Source organism: Falco peregrinus, chromosome 6 (assembly GCF_023634155.1).
Source record: "Falco peregrinus isolate bFalPer1 chromosome 6, bFalPer1.pri, whole genome shotgun sequence".
In the NCBI taxonomy this organism is placed as follows: Eukaryota; Metazoa; Chordata; class Aves; order Falconiformes; family Falconidae; genus Falco; species Falco peregrinus.
The window spans coordinates 56,992,642-57,015,101 of record NC_073726.1 but is presented as its reverse complement, the minus strand read 5'-3'; the positions used below and the strand labels follow the sequence as shown (position 1 = coordinate 57,015,101).

At 44.2% G+C, this 22,460-nt stretch overlaps 1 protein-coding gene across 1 annotated transcript; it reads left to right on the top strand.

Annotated features, from left to right (window-relative positions):
* Window positions 1–3: 3 nt before the first annotated feature.
* Window positions 4–22,028, top strand: ACO2 (aconitase 2). The gene is made up of 18 exons (XM_055807080.1): window positions 4–124; window positions 5,949–6,091; window positions 7,142–7,400; window positions 9,638–9,730; window positions 11,706–11,864; window positions 12,268–12,418; window positions 13,700–13,804; window positions 14,062–14,153; window positions 14,438–14,543; window positions 15,624–15,781; window positions 16,867–16,940; window positions 17,640–17,751; window positions 17,946–18,068; window positions 18,263–18,418; window positions 19,587–19,778; window positions 20,579–20,711; window positions 20,975–21,096; window positions 21,527–22,028. Exons 1-18 carry the CDS (start codon window positions 89–91, stop codon window positions 21,668–21,670), a joined length of 2,358 nt encoding a protein of 785 aa, XP_055663055.1. The 5' UTR covers window positions 4–88; the 3' UTR covers window positions 21,671–22,028.
* Window positions 22,029–22,460: the final 432 nt, after the last annotated feature.

Here is a 22,460-nt window from a genome sequence, read left to right as displayed (position 1 = left end):
CCGTGTCGGCCCCGCCCCACGCGCCGGAGGTTTGAAAGGGGCCGCGTGACGCCATCGGGGCGCGACTTCATCTTTGTCAGTGAACAAAATGGCGCCGTACTGCGTCCTGGCGGCTCGGCTGCGGGTGAGCGGGGCGGCGTGGCGGCGGGCGGGGCGGGAGGCGGGAGGGAGCCAGCCAGCCTGCCAGCCAGCCGGCCGCGGCGAGGCCAGGGCCGTTACCCGCCTGGCGGGCCGGCGGCCGCAGCTTCTGGAGCGGGCTGTCCCCGCCTGGCTTGTAGGTCAGCGTGTCCCCGGCGCGGCCCAGCGCCCCGTTTCCATGGTGATGGCGGGGAGGCCGCGGCGGCAGCGCGGCCGCCTCCCGGGCTCCGGGGCAGGGTGCGTCCCGCCGCCAGGCCCGGCCGGCCCTCAAGGTGAGCGCAAGGTGAACGGGGCGGCGGGGACGCGGCCTGGCCCCGCCGCCTCCCCCGCCCCGGCCGGGCCTCGCCTCGGTGGGTTGGGGTCGCTGTCAAACCCCAGGCTCGCCGGGGCGCCTGGTGGGGCAGTGAGCGGCCGGGCATGGGCTCTGAGGCTGAAATAAAAAACCTTTCCCGGGGGCGTGCTTTTTGTCTTCCTCTCGGCTTCTGTTTCTTCCCCTTGCCAGCGTGCAGCAAGCAGGACAAGGTAACTCCTCGTTGTGTGATTGAGGGCAAAGGCTGTTTTTTGGCTACTTTACTTCAAAAGTCCTACTTTTAATATGAACAGAAGCTCCTGAGTGAAAAAGGTGCCAGGGTCTCTACGTAAGCGGGACCTAGGAAGACTGAAAAAGCAGCCTGGACAGGCACATAAGCTGCACTTTTTTCCAAGGCAGTGATAGTGGTTCGCAGTCTTGTCTATCATGACCTCTAAAAATCATGTCAGCCTGTAATACTAGCTTGCCACAGAGATTGCCTTCCTTGAGGCATTATTGCGTTTAATGTATACTCAATAACAAAGACTATGATCTTCTAAAGCCTGGAAGGCACATAGCAGGATGCAGGTTTATTTTTTTAGGGCTGCTAACACAGATAAGGAATAAACCTGTGCTCCTCTTAGCAAAGCATGTGACAAAGTCAGGCAATTTAACTGCCTAGTTTGCCATTTGTGACCTTGGCTAACATGTTCCCATTTCTTAGGGAGCTGAAATAAGAATGTGGCTTCTAGTATTCTGAAAGTACTTTGTGAAGCTTAATTCATGTTTTATATTACTCCTTACTTTGGAGATAGGTGTTTTAGTAAAGTGTAGCTTTTTTAATTTAAGTAAAAGCTACAGATTAGCATCATTTTGGTTAACTTGGTATCTTCATTCTTAATCATTAAATGGTTTTTAGTTTGTACTTTGAACAGAAATGACTAATAAAATAAAGGTAAATCTTTTATTGGGATAATGAATTGGTTCTTGTTTTATGGTGCTCATTGCATGAGAACAAGCAGTCATTTGCTAAAATTAATATTGTATAATGTAAAACAAAGAATGTGCTAGCACAGTGAACATGGGGAATTTAATATTCTAGGAGGCTGTCTTCTATTATCAGGCTCAGGGTACATTTCCCCCCCCCCCCCCTTCCCCCGTGAAGAGCTAAATCTGTGATGGTAATCAAACATGCTTCTACGTGATCTCTTTAGGAGCCAAATAATTCTTTTTGCTCATGTGTAGCAGCCTAGAGATTAATGAGAATGATATGAGATAGAGATATGAGAATCACCTTGCCAGTCACTGTGATGGTGCCAGCATTGACCATGGCACATGGTATTAACATCAGTTCTACTCATCTCTCATCCTAGAGTTGTTTTGGAATGGAACTGCATAGGAAGCTTAGTTCTGAGGGAAATACATTGGAATTTGCCTGGTGTGGGCTGACTGTCAGTTCTTCTAATAGCCTGAAAGGGTCAAGATCTTTTTCATGCCTGGGAGCTGCTTTTAGTAGCATCCCATTTCTTGAGCCACATTGGCTGAGAATTGACTGAAAGTACTGTAAAATTCTAAACTGTAAAGTTATGGGGGTTTATTTAAGGCCTTGTAGGTAAGTACTGAAATTGTGTATGGGAAGCTTTGTGTATGCTGGCAAAAAGCAGTGTTGGTTAGACCTAAACTCATCTTCAGAACCCTAATTTTGGTTGCTCTTTGGAGGTAAGTCTAGAAAATTAGGCTACATTTACAATTTGATTATACCACACTGGGTTTTTTTTTAGGCTGAATCATGGTGAATGCTGGAAACTTGGCTAGTGTTCTTAGATCAGGGAGGATGAGGAAAGATGGTATTTTGGGTTTCAGTTAGGATTTCTGGGACTGATTTCCCAGATAAGAGTGCATGTAGCACAGTTGCTACTCTTTTGAATGTGAGCTTTTGCTTAGTGGATTTGTCTACCATATCTGCTGCCAAAATATAAGTTAATTTCTGAATTCAGACTCCCCTTGCATCTGAACTCACTGTAGTGAGCTAAATGCAAGACAGCTAGCTTTTCCAGAGGGACTTTTAAAATCTATAAAGGTAAGTGTTGGCTTCCATACAGAGTTAAAAAAATATTGACCCATTTAATAGGCTGGCTTTTTTTGTGTCTTAGTTAAGGAAGCTTTTCACCTGCCAAAATACCAATAGGCTCAGGAGCTGTGTAATGATTACTGCCATTTTTTAAACTGAAATCTGAATAAGGACACTCAGGTGCTGGAATAACAGATCCACTGCCACATGAGAGGAGATCACCTGGTAACTCCTGGGTGGTCAGTCTGGAAATTAATAGTTCTTGGATAAAAGGGAAGATGTATAGATTGCTGGCTGTCTTCTTCCCACAGCCATTGGTCTCAAGGCACTTCTCACTACTTAGTAAAAAAAACACCACAGAAGACCACAAACCACCTGCTGTTTTGGGGAAGACTGAGAAGGAATGAAGCTGGAAGCTGTTAGGTTTGTGGCTTTTCCTTAATCTTGTATTTCTGCCACCCTGTTTCAGAGGATGCAGTGGAAGAAGGACAAGCATGGAAAATTGACAAGTGTGATGAGTGATATATTGTAGATTCTTCATGAGGAGAGACCAGACAGTATGTGCTGTTGCTCATTATTGGTAACGGATCCTTAGGCTTGCTGGGCGCCAACATCAGAACAACCATATTAATTAATTCCCAACAGAATAGAGATGTGGGATGAGATTTAGATCCCAGTAAAATAAGATGGTGCCTTTTTAATAGGTGCCTTCTAAAAGTCTTATGTAGACAAAAATTATTGTCTAGTCTTATGAAACTGATTGGCTGAAGTGATTATTTTTCCTTAGTCTTACTGGCCATCACAGAGACAGACCTTCAGTTTTCCAGACTTTTCTTGCCTATCTCCATGTCCAGGCAGGATCCTTCACCTCAAACACACTACCTTCCCATTTCTAGTAGCCTGAAGTTGTGGTCAGGCAGGAGTCAACTACTTTGTGTTGCTACTTCTGCAATTACCATTTGAATATTTATGTAGTATTTTAATAAATACTACATTTCATCAAGCTGTTTCTTGAAATAAAAAGATACTTAGACGTGTATGTTCAAACTGAAAAGATTTTATATGAATTTGATCTGAAAAGTTTCTTTGCACCTGTCTTTGGAGAGCCCTGCTTTAAATTTTTATCATAATCAGCTTTGGTCCAAGGCAAGACTAGAATGCTTTGAAGCCTCTGCCATTACTTTAAGTTGCAAATTTGTTCTTCTGTACACTGAATTATGATGAAATTTAGCTTTCGTTTTACTGGGTGACAGGGAGGAACTGCATTAATCAGTTGTTTCAGGGTTAAGGGAGGGGAGGAGCAGACATTGAGAAAGAATTACTGCATTAAACCAAGTATCTTTCCTAGTCTGGGGAAGAGATTATTTTTCCGTGAACATTTATGAAATCCCTCAGTGTTTTTTCCAGCCACTCCAGCAGCTGGAGACTTTCACAAGATAATGGATATCTTGTGAGGTAAAGATAATTCCACAGCTTTAATTGCGTAAATGCTTAAGTTTTTTTAAAAAAAAAGGGGGTGGTGGTGTGGTGGAGAACAAAATAAACACAGAAGTTACATGGCTGCTGGATAAAAGGTACCTTATGTATATTAAACAATGAGAAGCTGGGTGGTTTTGGTTTCAGTTGTGGGGTTTTTTTTTCTGGTGGCAGAAGGAAAAGTCTCAATTCTGACACCTGTGATAAGTTGTGGAAGTTCTAAGCTTAAAGTGCTTAATTTGTGAGCAGTGAAATTTGATGACGGGGTTTCATTTGCACTCCTGGAGAAGCACTGCCCTCTTGTACCACCATGTTCATGTTCACTTACATCAGATGCTCTTCAATGAAAGTGGTGTGCAGCTGCTGTAGATCTCTGTTGCTCCTACCAAAAAGCTGTGTGTCTAATAGTTTAGGATTGTTTGGTAAAAAAGCAAATTACACCCTTATTGCTAGTGTGCTGGCTATTATGATCTCACTTAGGTTTCCTGAACTTTTGTTGTGTAACATGCTAATAAATGTTATCAAAAGGACAATAAAACAAGAGATGTGGATAAAAATTGGTGATGTCTCATTGACTGTGATTATTTCAGGCAATGTTTTCAATGCTGGTAACAAGAGAACTGGAAGAAATATTCACAAGGAAAGTAAAAATGATTGCACAGATCTAAAGAATTGACTAGCGTATTTGACAATGCAAAAACAGTGGTAGGTACTGTGATTGTGTTCTGTGCAAGGAATATTTGCTGATTTACATACAAAAGGGATATTTAGTGCAATACCACTATGTTTATTAACCTGTGCTCATAAAACCTTTGTAACAGTGAACTAGAAGATTAATAGAAAAACAGGATTAAGATTGAAGCGTCATACTGGAGGAGGAAGAGCTCTGAACTCTTGTCTTCGGTCTGTTTCCAGACTTCTAGTGTCGATGACAGAGACTTTCAAAGAATGTAAGAGACTCATGTGCCAAATCCTTGGAAGCTTTTATGGAGACTGCCTTCTGACTCAGTTTTCGAAGCCGTGTGAGAGCCTTTTAATGCTGGGCACTGACCTGTCTCTTTCAGGTCAGGTGCTATAAAGGTACCTCACCATAGCTTGCACTTCTCCCAAGGTCCAGGGAACCATTTCACTGTGGAGGCTGCCAAGTGAAATTTGGGCTTTTTTTTCCATGGCATTTTCTGCTGATGTGTTCAGCTCCCAGTATAGTTCATCTGTCATGCTGTTAACTCGCCTGTAGTGCAAGTGCAAGGCCTTTCTGAGGGGAAAGGTGAAGATGCCTTTGTGAGAATGAAGATAAATAGCATGTGGATTCACGCAGCCAGGTTGATGAAGCTGATGTTTGTACCACATGTTGCCTCTCTCCTGCTCTGTGTTACATCATAGACCAGGCATGTACATCAAAGTCACTCTAGCATTGAAATGTGGCTCACCTTATGTGGAAATACAAGTTTTGTAACGGTATCCAGGGATCCTGCATAGGGAACTTAGTATGTGATGGTGAAACAGATGGGTATCTAGTCAGTCCCATACTATGTCACCTGCCAGTCCTTCAATGTAAACTCAATACCAGTGAGAAAATACAAACCTGGGGTTAACTTGCTTTGGAAACTGTGTAGGTTCTTCTCCACCATGGCTGTAATATGTCAGGAATACAACAAACTAGTATTTGCTTAAGAGTTATTTCATCCTGAAAGCAGATTTCTCACTGAAAGCATAAGGCATCTGGTGCTGTAAATAGAAATGTGAAATAATTTGGTAAATGCTACCCATTCTGGGTAACCTGGTGTCTCACTGTTTAATGTAATATACAATATTGTATGATCAAATGTTTATTGGGTACCTTTAAAAATCTTGCAATTCCTCAGTTCCTCTGCCTTTGAAGTCCCAGGAATGACAACTGAAAAGCAACTGGTTTACTGATGTTGTAGGAATTCACTCTGCAAGGTTCCAATGCTAATACTCTTCCTTTTCCAGCATGCCTTGAATAGTGGGATACGGTGCTACCATGTTGCTCCTGTCCTGTGCCAGCGGGCCAAGGTGGCCATGAGCCACTTCGAGCCTAATGAGTACATAAATTATGAAAAGCTGGAGAAGAACATCAACATTGTCCGTAAGAGGTAAGAGTGGAGGAGGGAAGAGGGGAGGGGTCAGTGTGCAGAATTTAGCTCTGCAGTGTTGGGAGGGGAGGAAAAAAACATGTTGGGGCCCTGGCACAGGGAATATTTACTAGGGGGAGCAGCTTTGAAGCAGTGGCAGTTACAGATGTAGTGAAGCATGAGTTGTGGTGTCTCCACATAGTGGTAGGTCACTGTGGGAAGTGTTGAAGGTTACGATGAAGCACTGTAACATGCACAGAACCAGGCCAGTGCAGAAGAGGTGTTAGAAAGGGCTCTGTCCTCATTGTTTAATGCCGTCTTTGAAGAGTCTTTGTATTGGCCCTTGCTCCTTTCTGGGGAAGCAGTGCGTGGGCAGTGGTCATTATAGGCTAATGCTCCTTTGCACTCTTTCAACAGTGAATGTTCTCCTGTGTTTCGCTGTAGGTGTTAGGCAGGGGAAGGAGGGCTAGGAATTTGTAGCATATGTAAACATGATGACCTTAATCTGCTGATAGAGGCTTGTGTGCCTGCTAAGTTGTCATTCCTGCTCCACTTACCTCAGCAGTGGTTTGTATGACATGTCCTTCAGTCTTTGCGTTCTTTGTTAAATGCAGTAGCTCTCATTTCAAGTCATTGTCCCTTAGTTACTTCTCAGAAGATCTCACCACTGACATAAATAAGTTCCTCAACTGATACAGCTGCAGGATGAAAGGTCTGAGGTCATGAAACTGCTTAGTTGTACTTGCTTGCTATGGGATCTGGTATTTGTGAATTGAGTCTGACCTTTGTCTCCCCTCCACGCTGGCCATCGTGAGGTATGACTCAAGAAATGAACAGAGGCAGTGTTTCTTTTACTGTATAGGAAGTTTAGAAAAGAAAGCATAAAGTGACATCAGTCCACACACTTCAGAATTTTCTGGACAGCCCTTGTTTTAGCCAGCTGCCAATTGATGTTTTAGTGCTGTGAGAAGACCATGCAGATTTCTGTGTGTTAATAGGTCTTAACAGTCCGAGTGATATCAGGAATATTGGAAGTACACTAGATGCAGATACTAAAATTCTTCTCCCCAGGCTTGACCGTCCCCTGACCTTGTCTGAGAAAATTGTGTATGGACACCTGGATGACCCAGCAAAACAAGAGATTGAGCGGGGCAAGACCTATCTGCGCTTACGGCCAGACCGTGTGGCCATGCAGGATGCCACTGCTCAGATGGCAATGCTACAGTTCATCAGCAGTGGGCTGCCAAAAGTGGCCGTGCCTTCCACCATCCACTGTGATCACCTCATCGAAGCCCAGTCAGGTGGTGAAAAGGATCTTCGAAGAGCCAAGGTCACTATCGCAGAAACTTAAATTCTGTCTGTTTGAAAGCCTCCTTGCAGTCAAAGGAAGATATTTTTTTTTTTTTCCCCAGAAGGACAGCCATGAGTCAGATACGGTAACAGATTGCCTGTGGTGGTCAGCTCTGTACATAGGTCAGATGCAGCAAGGAAACAGTAAATGGATCTTTGGGAGTTTTTCAGCTGAGATTCATCCATTACATGGTTTAAAGGACCATGAATGTAGGAAAGCTGTTCTTAATCTGTTAATGATGGAAGCCCAGGTCATATAAGTGTTCTGGAGAGTGAGAAGATACTTCAGCTAAGGGAAGAGGAAGAATCTATTTCAAAGGGGAAAAAAGGAAGCCAGATTACTCTAGAGAGTTACACACTTTATGCTGCAGTATGGCAGTATGAAAAACTCCCTGGACATATGTGTGTCTGCATTGCACTGGTATGTCATGTGACAGGGGAGCAAATAACTACTATTTGCTAGGGATCAGATGAAGAACACTAATTGAAGCATGTACAGCTTTCAGGGCTAGCAAGGGTAGGTATAAATATGTATAGAAGCATAGACAATGTTGGTTTTTATTTGGGAACCTCAGTGTGGTGTTTGTCCAACTACTGATTTACTGCCTTTTGACAATTTCTCGCTCACTGTTTTACAGCTTATTCTTCCATAGGAGCTTCTGTTAAATATAGATATATTCACCTCTTTCCTACACACCACAATGCATCTGCCAAGGAAGAACGTGCTTGTAGCATAGCAGGGAGGTGGGGGAAATCTTGTTACTCCAAGTAGGCCTAGCCTAAGTCCACTGTCAGAGCCAGGAGGATTTGTGCCTTGGATGTTGATACCAAAATTTACGAACAGTAAACAGTTTGTGGAGGCTCAGCTGTATTTTAAGATTTTAGTCCATATCTACTCACAGAAAGACCTGATGCTGAAGTAACTGCTTCTGGCTTCCTCCTTCAGGCCACAGTAAAGCAACTTAGACCACTCAGGTGAATTTGGGGAGTTCTTCTGCTCTGCTTGTGTCAGTTCTAAGTTGTGCCCAAGTTGTGTGACTAAGAATTTGGGACTTAGTAAATAAGACACTTTGTTTCCTTCCCTTCATGTCCTGTCTTCCCTCCCCTCTATTGCTGCATTTGTTCTCTGTAGTGCAGCTATATTCCCTGCAGCCCTGAGCTGAGTCCCTCCCTCCATCCGCTCTGAGCAGAGCAAGTAAAGGTCCTGCCTTCTTCTGACTGGGTTCTACTTCTGCTGCTGCCAGTTGGCACACAATGAATGCTGGCAGGCCAGAGGGTGGTTTGGATCTGCTCCTGGCACATCAGCGTGCTTTACTGGGGGAGGGATGCACAGAGTGAAGTGACCCAACTCCTGGTGAAAAATGAGGCTTAAAGAGCTGCTGCTTCATGGGAAACTTCACCAAATGTGTGCTGAGACAATTCTTCCATTATCTTAAGTTCCCCTTTCTCTTTATTCTGAAGTGTAGCTGCATGAGAACAGTCTTTAAGAAACTCTTTCCTTCTAGTGCTTATCTTATCTACTCTGCTACTCCTCTGCCAAGAACTATCAGGACATAATAGTGTCATACTTCCTTGGCAACTGTGGTTATTCTCACAAGCAATTTTCACAGTGTGACCTCCACCAGTAATGGTGATAGTGCAGCAAGAAAGGCAGCATTGTGTGAGTCAGACAGGGGACTTCGTAGAATGAGAAATGACACCCACCAACTCCCCTGGCAGTGAGCAACTTCCAGTTCTGTTTCTTAATCTGTAAAAATAAAGCCAAAATGCTTATCTAAGGGGTTTGAAATGTCTGCAAAGCATCTGTAAAGCAAAAGGAACAGCTGGTAGAGAAGCAAAGAGGGGCTAGAAGGGAGGGAAATGGGTTAAGAAACCCCACATGAGAATATGAGAAGTGAGCAGAGCATTTTTAAAAGCCTTACTGGCAGGGGTTTCCTTTAATTGTGTATTTCCCTTGTGTTGTTTGGAATTGGAAACTAAAAAAGATGCTTTAGTAGAGCTACAAGTTGGATGAAATTAAATGGCCTGTTACAACTGACTGGTGAAGTCTTGATCCCTTTTAGTTTTAAAAGCGATGTGCACCTCCTTCTGGCTGCTACAAAACTGGAGCGAACTACAGTCAGGCATGGGAGGGGAGGGAATGTATTTGAATGAACTCTTGATGTATGAAAGATCAAAATGTGTTATTAATGCTGTGCATTTCCCTGTGTTGAATAGGATATAAACCAGGAGGTGTACAACTTCCTAGCAACAGCTGGTGCTAAGTATGGAGTGGGATTCTGGAAACCTGGGTCGGGAATCATTCACCAGGTAAAGTGTGCATGTTTGCAATCTTTGAACGTACAGTGGCTCTCTTACCCTATGGTGAAGAGTGCTCAAGTGGAAACCCTTAGAGAATTTCATCAGCTTAGGGAAAAAAACCCTGGCTTTCCTTGAGGCGGGTGAGGTTTCTTGCTTGTTCTCTCTCAGTTATCTTGGCAACAGTGCTTTTTCTTAAAGGTTATTTTGGTCAAACTGTAACCTGATGCATAATCGGGTAGTGCCAACACCATGCCATGTGAATCACAGAAACTTGAAATCTCTTAACTGTTTGTGGGCTGGCTCCTTTTGGTACAGTTGGGACAGTAAGGTGATGACATGAAGCTGGCTACACAGGGCTAACATGAATTGCTTTTGGTGGTAAGGAAATTGGCTTTGGGAACAAATTTTTTGGGTATTTCGTATGCATTTGGTTCCATAAAAAACAGGAGTGTATATGAGGACACTGAGCAAAGCAACTTTTAAGTACTTAAGAATGGCAACGCATAATGAGTTGCTATGTGAATTTGAATAAAATGCAAACCAGTTTCCAAGTCTGAAATTTTCTTGTTATAGCACTTGCATCTTAAAAGAATATGACTGTCCAAGCTAACTTACCACTTAATGAGGCTTTTTGTTTCCTTGTTTGTTTTTTAAACCAACACTTCTGGCAGGATTTCCCTAACTTGCTCTTGGTTGATTTGCTTTGTGGGCCCGGTAGACATTTTTCATTGTTCCTCTGGGTCACAGGCAGTAAAAAATGAAGTGCAGCACAAAACAAAAGGAGTGGAGAGGAGAATGGATGACTGGTAAGCACCCTGCCAGCATGGAACTTGTCACTAGATGCAGTCAGGAGTTCTCTGCTATGTTTTCTTAGCTACAAAAATGAGTTACTAAGATTACCTGAACTTGGTGTGATGCAACAGAGAAAGGAAATAAAATAGATGAGCTCTCCAAAAGGTTGTGGGAACACTTCAGGTCATTTGTGCTCTGAAACTGCCTGTAATATCTGTCATCTGGCAGCATAGCTCTGTGCCGTGGTTACCAGCTTTCTTGTGCCTGGCTTTCTCTGACTGGAGAAAATTCGTTGTGTTTTATAGCTTCAGAGTCCAGCTCTGGCAAAGTGAGGCCTTGAAAGTTATCTTTCTTGCAACAGTATATTAATGTGAGCTACAAGCAAATAAAGCTGGAAGTACTAGAAGCAAAGCCTTGGCCTTCTCAGTAAAGGGCCACCACCTTAGTTCTGTCGAAGCCGTTCTGTGATGCACGTGCTGTGAGTTCTGTGCTTCCCAGAAAGGCTGTCTGTAGTGTTGGTATGGCACATACGCAGTGAGAAGTTCATTAGCTTGAGTTCTCTACTGTGTTGCTACCATAGAAAACTCATTGTTTTTCATTAAAGAGCTGTTTTGTGGTTTTGTTGATAGTTGAAGAGTCTTGCATGGAATCAACAGCAGAGATAAGGGAAGGGCAGCCTCTTGGTGTGTTTGTGAGGAGTTCTATGTGATTAGGTTTTTGGCTGGCAGCATGGATTGGAGGAGCCTGTTGGTTTTCTGCTGCTACGGGAGCATAAAGACTGTGAAAGGTCTCTAGCATTGGACAGGTGAACTGACTTGCTCAGCAGTTGATGGAGGGTATGGAGACTAAGGAACGGACTTTTGAGCCCTTAAAGTGGCACCTTAGCAAAAGCCTGACTTGGAACGAGTCTTCCAGTGAAAAAAAACAGAGATCACTTTCAAAGTTTTCTTACTATCCTGGGATAAGCAAGGATCCTGGGGCTGAGGCTTGGTACCTCATTCGGTCATTATATCCTCCACAAGGAGTTTGAAACAAATGTGACTTTCCAATCCAAACCAAATTAAATTACTGTCTTGCTACTGAAATCTGCAAATACATACTGATGTAAATTTTTGTTCTTGTATTCTTTCTTGTTGTCTTCCGCCTCCTTTCCCAAAAAACAAGCAAGCAGACAATCCATTTTTATTTTCAGATCATTCTGGAGAACTACTCCTACCCTGGGGTTATGCTGATCGGCACAGATTCACACACCCCCAATGGAGGTGGCTTGGGAGGAATCTGCATTGGTGTGGGTGGAGCTGATGCTGTAGATGTCATGGCAGGAATCCCTTGGGAGCTCAAATGTCCAAAGGTAGGAGCAGAAGGAATACTAATCTTTGATGTGAAGGGTGAGATAAGATGTGTAAGAAACATTGATTTTTCAGGCACTGTGTATATAAAGCGCTGTTATACCATTACAGTCTTGTTTGTAATTACAGACTGGCTCAAACAGCTGATCTGTTTCATTGGCACTTGAGTTTTGATTTCCTTTTTACCCAGGGACTGAGAGAAATAGGTGACCACTGATCTCCCTTCAGTTGACCCTGTCAGTGGTTTCAGGTCTTGTGCACATGTTCTAATGCTTAAGGATTTTCTCCTTTTTGGTATGGTGACCACCCAGATTCTTAGGAAAAATTCTGAGGAATCCTTTTGGCTGATAAAAGGGGAAATGGTGTCAGTATTTTAATATTTTTTTTTCTGTTAATGTTGGTCAGGTTATTGGTGTAAAGCTGACTGGCAAGCTTTCAGGCTGGAGTTCTCCTAAAGATGTGATCCTGAAAGTGGCTGGCATCCTCACTGTCAAGGGTGGAACAGGTGCCATCATCGAATACCACGGGCCTGGTGTGGATTCAATCTCTTGCACTGGTAAGACAACACAAATCTCTTACCCGAGGGGATTGTTGTTGTAGCTGGATGTTGTCTGTGGAGGCTGGGAAGGGAATCAGGTAAGAAGTACTAAAACGTTTTCCCATAGCCTGGCCAGGTGATTAGTATGTGGCAAACTGGGAGAGTTGGGGGGAGGTAGCACTCCCTCTTAGTGAAAAAGTGACCTCTTCTCCATTGAATCTTTTTGCGACTTTGAGAACACTGAATGGTTAATTGTGAAGAATCCTGCAAGATGATGTGTCAGGATAAAAGTAAGGGTGGTTGTATTCCGGCGTATGCTTAGAGGGTGGAGATGTCAGAGATAAAGGATATTTTTATTTCAGCCTAAAATAGGCTGCAGATAGAGGAAAGAAACAGGTTGAAGGGGTACATTTGTGACAATTGCTAAAGAAAAAGCTTTTGAGAGAAGTAGGGCAGAGGGGAGACCAGAAAGCAGCAGTTTGTAACATGCAGTCTTACACTAGCTAACTGTGGGTCTTGGGTGCTGAGTTTGAACCAGGAAAAATTGCAGTTGTCTGTAATGATGCTAATTAGGACAAAATTATGAGAAGTGTCCCTTCCTTTGGCTTGAAATGCAGCTTTCAAGCTGGTTTCCTGTATTAGCATGGGTTGGCTACAACTTGGAATATTTGGTTTTACAAATTGAGAGCAATTTGGGATTTTTCTTCTATGAAATCAGAGGATCTTGACCTCTCTGATTTCTGCTTCTGGCTTGTTAAATGTAAAACAGCAGCTTCTATAGTTTCATTGCTGTGTCCTTGAAAGGCTTGGGTGATCGCAGTGCCATAAGCAAATGTGCATTTTTTATATTGTGTTCAATCACTGGAAGCTTTTTATTCAACCCATTAAATTTCTCACAAATTTCTGGCTTTTCCAGTAAAGATAAATGAGATAGTAGGGAGCGTCAGGACACTCTTTGCAGGTAGCAGAGACACTGCTCACTGCTGTAAATATATTTGGTGCTCAGTGCAGACAGGGGGTTCCCTGTCATCCCTTCCAGTATCTGCAAGAATTGGTGTAGCTTTCAGTTCCTTCATTGCAGAAAAGTCTGGTCACAGGCACTGTATTGGTCAGAAACATTAGGGGCTGAGCCAGCCATTATGTAGTCAGTGTGACCTCTGCTGTGGAATTAGGTTTCTGTGGCTAATGCCCTGATCTCTCTTGGCTTTGCTGTCTTCTCCATGGACTGACTTTTGAAGAATTGGATGGCTTTGGACTTTCTCATTGACTCTGTGGTCTCTTCTCCCACTCCTTCTCTAGGAATGGCAACAATCTGTAACATGGGAGCTGAAATTGGAGCTACCACATCGATCTTCCCTTACAACGCACGGATGAAGAAATACTTGGGCAAGACTGGGCGAGCTGGTAAGACGGTTTGGGGTTGAAGTGGGTGGAAGTGTGGGTTCAAGTGAAGGTGTATTCTGGGAGCAGCATCCTCCGACAATGGGTCCTGGTGTGACTTCTGACCTTGCATGGTTCTGTAGGTCATCTGCTACAAGGGGGCAGTCTGTAGATGAAGTGGCTGGGGAAGGGTATCGTGGACCCCCTGTGTTTAGCTGTTCCAAGCTTTTTCTTTTCCCTCATTTACTGCACTTCTCAGATCTTGCTTCTTTCATTTCTAGATATAGCTGCACTGGCGGACGAATTCCAGCAACATTTGGTACCGGATTCTGGTTGTCAGTATGACCAGGTGATAGAAATCAACCTCAGTGAGGTAAGGCTTCCTTCCTGCTTGCCATCTTGGATGTTGTGATGTGACTCTGCCTTGTATGAATGAGGACCAAGCTGGTAGCTTGATGTGACACCCCTGGTACTGTGCTAGAACATACAAAAACCACTCAGGTCTGCTTCGCCGACAGCTCCTGCTCTGGTATTTGTGTAGGAGAATTCTATTTAAATAGCTTCCAGATAGAGCTATGAAAGGAATTGATTTGCTGCTGTGTTTTGGGGTTTTTCTTGGCTACTGTAATTTCTAAGTTTTGTCACTGTTTCTTAAAGCTGAAACCACACATCAATGGACCTTTCACACCAGACCTGGCGCACCCTGTGTCAGATATTGGTGCTGTGGCAGAAAAAGAAGGCTGGCCTGTTGATATCAGAGTTGGTGAGTAGCGTTTGCTTTTTCCTCTGCCTTCATCCTTGTGGCATAAGTGTTGCTGTCGTGGGTTAAGCGGTTGGTAAAATACCTTGAGATCCAATCCTTTAATTACTGCTATACATCCTTTGACTTTGCTGCAGTGTCATTTCTTCATGGCTGTATGAATTTGCTGGGAAGAGTAGTGACCACCTGGGCCAGCTGTGCAGGATGAGATCTGGGATAGCTGGAGGGAGTTTAATTTTAAGAGGCAGACAAGGTTTTTTACCTCCTTGGAAGCTTTTGAAAGATAGGGTTGACAGGAATGTTACCTGTTGAAGAACACCTTTGGCAATAGTTGTTACATGGGTTTGTCTGTTGCAAAGATCTGTCAGGAGCATGATGGTCAGTCCTCCCAGCAGCTGACTGTTGAGCTCTCAGGACATAGTAAAGCTACTCCTAAAGAGCAGGCTTGGAAATAGATACACTCACTTGTGTGATGGTAACCTGTTAGCTAGCTTCTCAAGTGTTGCTCACTGGGGGGAATGAAAAAATGCAAGTACATTGTGAAGACCATATCCCAGGTGGGAAATGTGTTATTTCTTAGTGTTACAAATAGGATCAAGAGCAGCTGTAACTGAAAGAGAATTTACTTTTTGCTGGTTAACACCAGAATGCTCTCAGGATGGAACAGTATGTCCTCGTGTGGTCTTTGTACTGTAACGAAGGGTGCTTTCTTTTCATCATTTCTTCCATTTCTTGCCATCTTGATTTGAAGCCTTTTTTATCTTTGTGGGACAATACCTCTCTGGTAATGTGCTTAACTGAAGTGCAAGTAGGTGACACTTGGATCTTCTAAAACACTAACTAGGCTAGTGATCAGGTCATGTGTTCTGACTGTGCAACCTCCAAAGCTACACAAGGAGTTGCTTGTGACCACAGCGTATTGCTGGGAGGCATGGCAGTGTTAGCACCTGAAACCATTTCAGACTCCTTGTCAGTGGAAAAGGGGGTTGTCCCTTGTTTTGTCTGCTGAGAGGTGGGTCAGGGAGAAGCTTCCTAGAACCAGGGTTGCAATAACCACCTCCCTGTTTCTATCAAATGCCACAGGCTTGATTGGCAGCTGCACCAACTCCAGCTATGAGGACATGGGACGCTCTGCAGCAGTGGCGAAACAGGCATTAGCGCATGGATTGAAGTGCAAATCTAAGTTCACAATCACACCAGGCTCAGAGCAGATCCGTGCCACCATTGAAAGGGATGGTTATGTGAGTATGTCTGCGCCTTACACTTCCAAACAGTTGTGTTAAACTCTCTTCCAGACGGTACTTGGGAGTCTGGAGGTAACTAATGGAAACTTAAACTTTGTCTTCACTTACCACTAGAGGTGCAATTACTGATATAGTAACCAGTCTTGTATTACTATGCTTGTGGGTCCTGCCATCACCTTGATAGTGTTTTGACCTGATATCTTTACTACCTGGGCAGATAGAATGGGATTGGAACTGGACAGTTATTGGGAACTGGGGCCCTGAGGAGATTACAGTACGCCCAGCAAGGGACGCCTTGTGCTCCTGGGATTCTGTGGCTGGTCATGACTGATGAAGGGCTAGTATCCACCTGCAATCCAGCTTTCTCCTTTAAGAATAGTTTAAGATGTGAGCAAACCCTTTTGATGGAAGGTGGTTCCCATTTTAGACTAAACTTATGGCAAAAATCCTATTTTATTTTAAAGGAGTGTTTCTGCAGAGGAACTGTCACTTACTTTCTCCCCTTTGCTGTGCAAAAAACTGTGTTTTAATTAGTTCTAATATTAAGTAAATGTTAAATGCTGTCGCAGTGTGGGGACCAAGTCTTTGCATGTGGCTATGTCCAGCCAATGCTTAGTGCCTCCTCCAGCCAAGTCCACAGTCGTACCTGTCCTTAACAGCTGCCCTCGTAATTGAATCGTTTGTGGAACGGACTGAGCAGGCACACACACTTGCCTCCTGCACTGTCAGCAATTCTTTCCTTACATGGACAGGAAGCATGTAGGATGTTAATCAGACCAGACACTGCCCTTCAGTCAGATATCTGAGAGTAGCTGGATTGCTCAATCTGCAGTAGGTAGAGAATGGGAACATCCGTGGCAAGTCATCCTGTGCTCTTCCCCAGTGTTAATTTAACAGCTTTACTGGGGCCAAACCCCGTGTATTTATAAAAGTGACTCAAAACTTGAAAGTGAAACAAGTAGGGGAATTTTCTCAGGCTTGGTGCTTTTTGTTAGAAGCAGGTGTCCCCTTCCCCTGAAAGAGCAACCCCAGAAACTTATTCCAGACTTTCTACTAATAACAGAGTTGTTTTCTGCCCTCAGGCACAAATCCTGCGAGATGTTGGAGGGCTGGTTCTTGCCAACGCTTGTGGGCCATGCATTGGCCAGTGGGACAGGTAAAGTGAAAGATGGACCTCACTCTAGTTTTGCATCTTTTAGCTCCTGAAGTGCTCTGTGAAGCCAAATTTGATTGTAAATGTAACACACTGGGACTTAAAAATAAATGCTTAAAAACCTGTTGCCCATAGCTGTCTGATATGCGCTGGAGGTGGAGAAATGAAAGACTGCAATTTTATATTGAGCCTTTAGATGAATGAAGCTGCAGAATGGCCACAAGTGTGGAGGCTTCTAATAGTAGGCAAAAAATGGGGAGAGAGATTTGTTGTCTGTGAGAGGGTGGAATGAGTTTGTATCGTCCTTTTAAAATAGGAAAAGTGAGTTGGTCCAATTTCAGTTGTTGGAGTGGCAGGGAGGAAAGTTCCCAATAGAAGGTACGGGAGGCACGTTCTCATGTGGCTTTGTCATTGCTAACGGTGGGATGTCCAAAGGTAGTGTGTACTTAGTTGATTATTGTTTAGACAGTTCAACACTGTAACATCGGGCTGTGAAAACTACTCCAGGTATCGGTGTCTGACTTGCTTCTGTGCTGTCCGTGATTTTCAGTCTGTGCTTAAGGGAAGAAAACATCCAGGCACTGATTCATGTTTCCAAAGGATAGTGATTGCTGCCAAAACCAAGCTGGGGGATTTTAACAGCGAGATATCTAGAAGCAATATTCCCTTTGGATTTCATAAGCATGTTTGTTTCTTTCACAGGAAGGACATCAAGAAAGGAGAGAAAAACACAATAGTTACATCCTACAACCGGAATTTCACTGGTCGCAATGATGCCAATCCAGAGACTCATGCATTTGTGACCTCTCCGGAGGTAAGAAACAACCAGAGGGGGGCTGTGGAATAGTTCAGGGTGTCTTGGGAACTAATTCCTCTGCCTGCCGCAGAGTCCCAGTGTAGCCTGGTTTGTGGCTTGGCTCCTGGCTTTGAGACTGTTAGGCACAGGACTTTGAAGTGAAGAGATGGAGTGTAGAATATACCTTTCAATGTGTCATTTTTTTCTTTCAGATTGTCACAGCCCTGTCCATTGCTGGCACTCTAAAATTTAACCCTGAGACAGATTACCTGACAGGAGCAGATGGGAAGAAGTTTAAACTAGAAGCACCTGATGCAGATGAGCTGCCCAAGCTGGTAACTGCTCCATCTGGAGGTGGAGGGAGGGAAGGCCTGTCACTTGTAGTGGTTTACGTGTAGGAAGGGAACTTGAATGCACTGACCTCTCCCTTAGTGTTAAAGCTAGAATGGGTGCAGTTGCCTGTATTGGCTTGTTCTCTTTATATGTCGTTGTGGATGGCTGAGGCTGATGATTTTCCTTTCTTTGGAAGGAGTTTGACCCAGGCCAGGACACCTATCAGTACCCTCCCAAGGATGGCAGTGGGCAGCATGTGGATGTGAGCCCCACCAGCCAGCGCCTCCAGCTTCTTGAGCCCTTCGATAAGTGGGACGGCAAGGATCTGGAAGACATGCTGATCCTCATCAAGGTCAGGAGCGAAGTGGAGGAACGCTGGCTATGACAAGACTGCTCAAACAGGGGTTTGCACATAATGGCTAGGAGCTTTGGATATGCCTTTGAGCTATCTGTGATTCCTTCCCCTACAACCACATTGTTACGGAAAGTGAAGCAAGGGTCTTCCTTCCTTCCAGGTGTTTCCTACTGATACTTTTTTCTATTATATTTTTCTATTATAACTAAATGATGCTTCTCCTTTGGGCTAGTGGTTAGCTAATACCATGAAAAGTGAAGCTTTTTATGCCATGTATAAGATCCTATATAATAAGATCCTATCCATACCATGCAGTCTGCAGAATTTTTCCCAGTTACAACCTGCAGCAGAAAGGTGGATAGGTTCTTTAATTAGCATCTCTAATACCTGACTGTTCTAAGATGCATTTTGTCTGAAATGAGGTCGTTAGGAACTTCTCATCCATCAGTATGTGTGTTCACTTCCCATTTTATAGGAAAAAAAATTACTTCACAACAGTTAAATACTGTATTTCGGTCTCTTAATGAAGACATGGGTTTTTCCTCACTGCCTGTGGTGAGTTAACGGGATGAAAACTTCGGTTAATACACTGATGGATTCTGAAATTTAGCCTCTTAGGAGCTGACCTTCAGGCACATTGCTGGTTCTAGTGGCAGTGGTGCAGGTACTCCCAAGGGCCATACAGAGCTGTGCTTGAGTTTCTGACATGGGCAATTCCTTTGCAAGCACTTTGGGACTTCTCTCTCATTGGGAATTCTGTTCTTACAAGCTGAGAAGGCTTATGTGCAGATTGGGAGCTTAGAGGAAATACTTAGCATCTTGCTGAACCCCTCCAGCAGGGTGGGTGAGCTATAGCAGGAAGGGATTAATTGCTTTTTGTACCTGAAGAACCTGCTGCTGGGGGAAATGAGGACATGGCAGGAGGTGTCATGGCTAAGCTCATTTTTACAGTTCGCCCCTTGGAATGGGGATGTTCCTCCTACCCACCACGTGCAGAATGACCATGGTGTTCTGCCTTAGAGTGCCTTGATCTGTAACAGATGCAATTGTCTTGAGTTTGTGCCTTTTATAAAGAGATGTGAAGATCCTTTACAGTAAAAAGTGTTGAGGAAGGGTCAAGTCACAGATCGATCCTAAAACGTTCTTCTCTTCTACTACCCTTTAGGTAAAAGGGAAATGCACCACTGACCATATTTCTGCAGCTGGACCGTGGCTCAAATTCCGTGGCCATCTGGACAACATCTCCAACAATCTGCTCATCGGCGCCATCAACATTGAAAATGGCAAAGCCAACTCTGTGAGGAATGCATTAACGCAGGAGTTTGGCCCAGTCCCAGACACAGCCCGTTACTACAAGGTGAGACTTTCCCCTGGCGCATCTATTTTAAGAAGCTGTTCACACTTTGGACAGTCTGTGCCAAGCATTTTGCCCTCCTGCTCTAAAGTAACGGCAGCTGTGAATTCACTCAGCATTGAGGCTTTTTCTTGGGACTTGCTCTGATGATTGCAGTTCCTGTAGGAGATTCTGTCCCCCCTACCTGCCACAGGGAAGAGGGAGGAGGATCTTGTGATTGAGAGGGGACCAGAAATCATGGATGAAAGGGGAAGAACTCCTTTAGCCACTGCACACCTTACGAGGCACAGGTGTCATCAGACTGCAACTAAATCTTGCCTCCTGGAGCGTTCCACCTGTGACTCGTCTAATGTTCAAACATATTTTAATGGTGTCCTCTTCATTCCTTAACACTTGGCTTAGAATCTCAAGAAATATGTCCTCTTACCCTCTGGACAGCTTGGCAGTGGTCTCAGATTGGTTCTCCCAGTAGACAGAAGTTAAAATCTTCTGTATCTATTCCATAAGTAGAGCAGGGATCGTGGCTGGTATGAACACTGCTCTGGGGAAGGAAAGGTGGCAGCAAGGATTTGCTCTGGATGCCAAGGGAAATCCTCCTTAGTCCTTGTTAGCAAAGGATGGCTGTGCCTAACTGCTGTGAAGCATTTAATTCCTTTGTTTCTGTCCTTTTTCAAAACCTGGGAGAAGGTGTCATAGCACAGCAATGTCAGTAGTGTAGCACTGAAATTAGATGTGTGGGTGGGTATTTGTTATTAATTCCTTGCTTGGGTGACTGCAGAAGTGTAAATTGTTTTTTGTCACAGAAAATGGGTGTCAAATGGGCAGTTATTGGGGATGAAAACTACGGTGAGGGATCAAGCCGGGAGCACGCAGCATTGGAGCCACGTCACCTGGGGGGCCGGGTCATCATCACCAAGAGCTTTGCCAGGATTCATGGTGAGTTGCACTTCCCCTGTGATGTGTGTAAACAGGATGTATTTGGTTTGAGTGGAAGTGGTGTTTGCCTTGCCCCAGGGCTCAACACCCTCTTGTCAGGAATCGTTAGATAGGCCACAAACAGCGGGTATGCTGATTTTGCTGCAAAGACTGTAATTGTTGCTGGAACATTTCTCTGAGAAGCACTGAGCCAGCCAGAAGGTACAACACACTGATCCCCTGCAGCGTTGTTACAAGTGTGCTTGGTGGTTTGTTCTCTGCAGAAACCAACCTGAAGAAGCAAGGTCTCCTGCCTCTCACTTTCGCTGATCCAGCGGACTACAACAAGATTCATCCTGTGGACAAGTTAAGCATTGTGGGGCTGGCAGACTTTGCACCCGGAAAGGTAACTGTCTGGGTGTCTTGGCATTGCAGTCGGGGGGCAGGGATGTGCCGGTGATGGGGGACAGTGTCGAGCTGTGTGCACGGGGCCTGAAGCAGCACAGGCACTGATGGGCAGTGCAGTACCAGCCAGACGAGACGCTTTTCACCAGTGGTCTGGGTGGCTAGAGAGCAAGTTAGAATCGGGTTGCCTTATTCTGAACGGTTGCAAGAAACCCTTGTACAGTATTCCAAATTCCTGGATGTGTTGCCTTAAGCATGAGTGTTCCCCAGAAGGAACTGCGACCACACTTCTCTGTTGAGACCCACCCCAAGCTCCAATTTTCCATTTTCAATCCTGTAAAAACACGCAGGAATTTTCCTGTGAGAGGCTTCTGTTAACTTGCTCCCTTGAAAGAGAAGGGGGGGAAATAAAAACTGTCTTCTTCCTTTAGCCTCTGAAATGCATCATCAAGCATCCCAATGGGAGCCAAGAAACAATCATGCTGAACCACACCTTCAATGAGTCACAGATAGAGTGGTTTCAGGCTGGCAGTGCCCTGAACAGAATGAAGGAGCTGCAGCAGAAATCAAGCTAAGTACGCACAATGTCCCCAGTGCACTGGACTCAATTCAGCTTTGGCATTTTCATGAAAGTGCAATTCCATGCCTACTGTTGGAATAAATGTCTGATCAAATGTAACCATAGCTTCCTTTTTGTTATGGTACTTCCTCTTCACTGACATTATGAAAAGGGAGTACAGCTAGGCTTACTTTTGTCTTTTAAATGCCCCAGCTCCCTTTTTCTATTTTGGCTCAATTTTGGTTGTCCCACAGTTATTTATATTTGGAAATAACTGGCTAAGGTGGATTTGTCTGCTCAGCTGGTTATTTTCTGCCCATTCACTTTACTGATGGCTAAAGACTTAAAATGAAAATAAAGAATGTGACCATTTCTTTGCCATGTGTTACTGTATTAATTATCTGGCTTTTCAAGCCCGTGTTTCCCCATTGTTATTTCCCTGTTGCTGTGAGGGTAGGAACGAAATTCTTGGAGATATATAGGGTGGTACTTGCCGACTTCTTATTCTGTACATCATTGCTATATGGAAAAAAACCACCAACCAAGTGAAAAAAAAGAGCCCTCACAGCTGTCTTGCACTTTAACCTATTGCAGGCTACAATAGGCTACACCTATTGTGTGACTATCACCCCCTTCCCAGCTACATCCCTGCCTAGGGCAACAATGACAAATGTGCAAGGAGCAAGCGATTTATATGCTTTCCCAGCATCACGCAGTAAACTAATTTCCTCAAGTACAACTTACTTTCTCCACAACAGGAGACTGGTGTTGAGGAGTACCTCATTAGAACAGCACACAGAGCGAGA

What these genes read in the sequence shown, in the direction of transcription:
- ACO2 (XM_055807080.1), top strand. Translation starts at nt 89, where the DNA reads ATGGCGCCGTACTGCGTCCTGGCGGCTCGGCTGCGG. An exon ending in AGGATCTTCGAAGAGCCAAG is followed by an intron (nt 7,401 to 9,637) that starts GTCACTATCGCA and finishes TGTGTTGAATAG; the next exon opens with GATATAAACCAGGAGGTGTA. An exon ending in ACATGCTGATCCTCATCAAG is followed by an intron (nt 18,419 to 19,586) that starts GTCAGGAGCGAA and finishes ACTACCCTTTAG; the next exon opens with GTAAAAGGGAAATGCACCAC.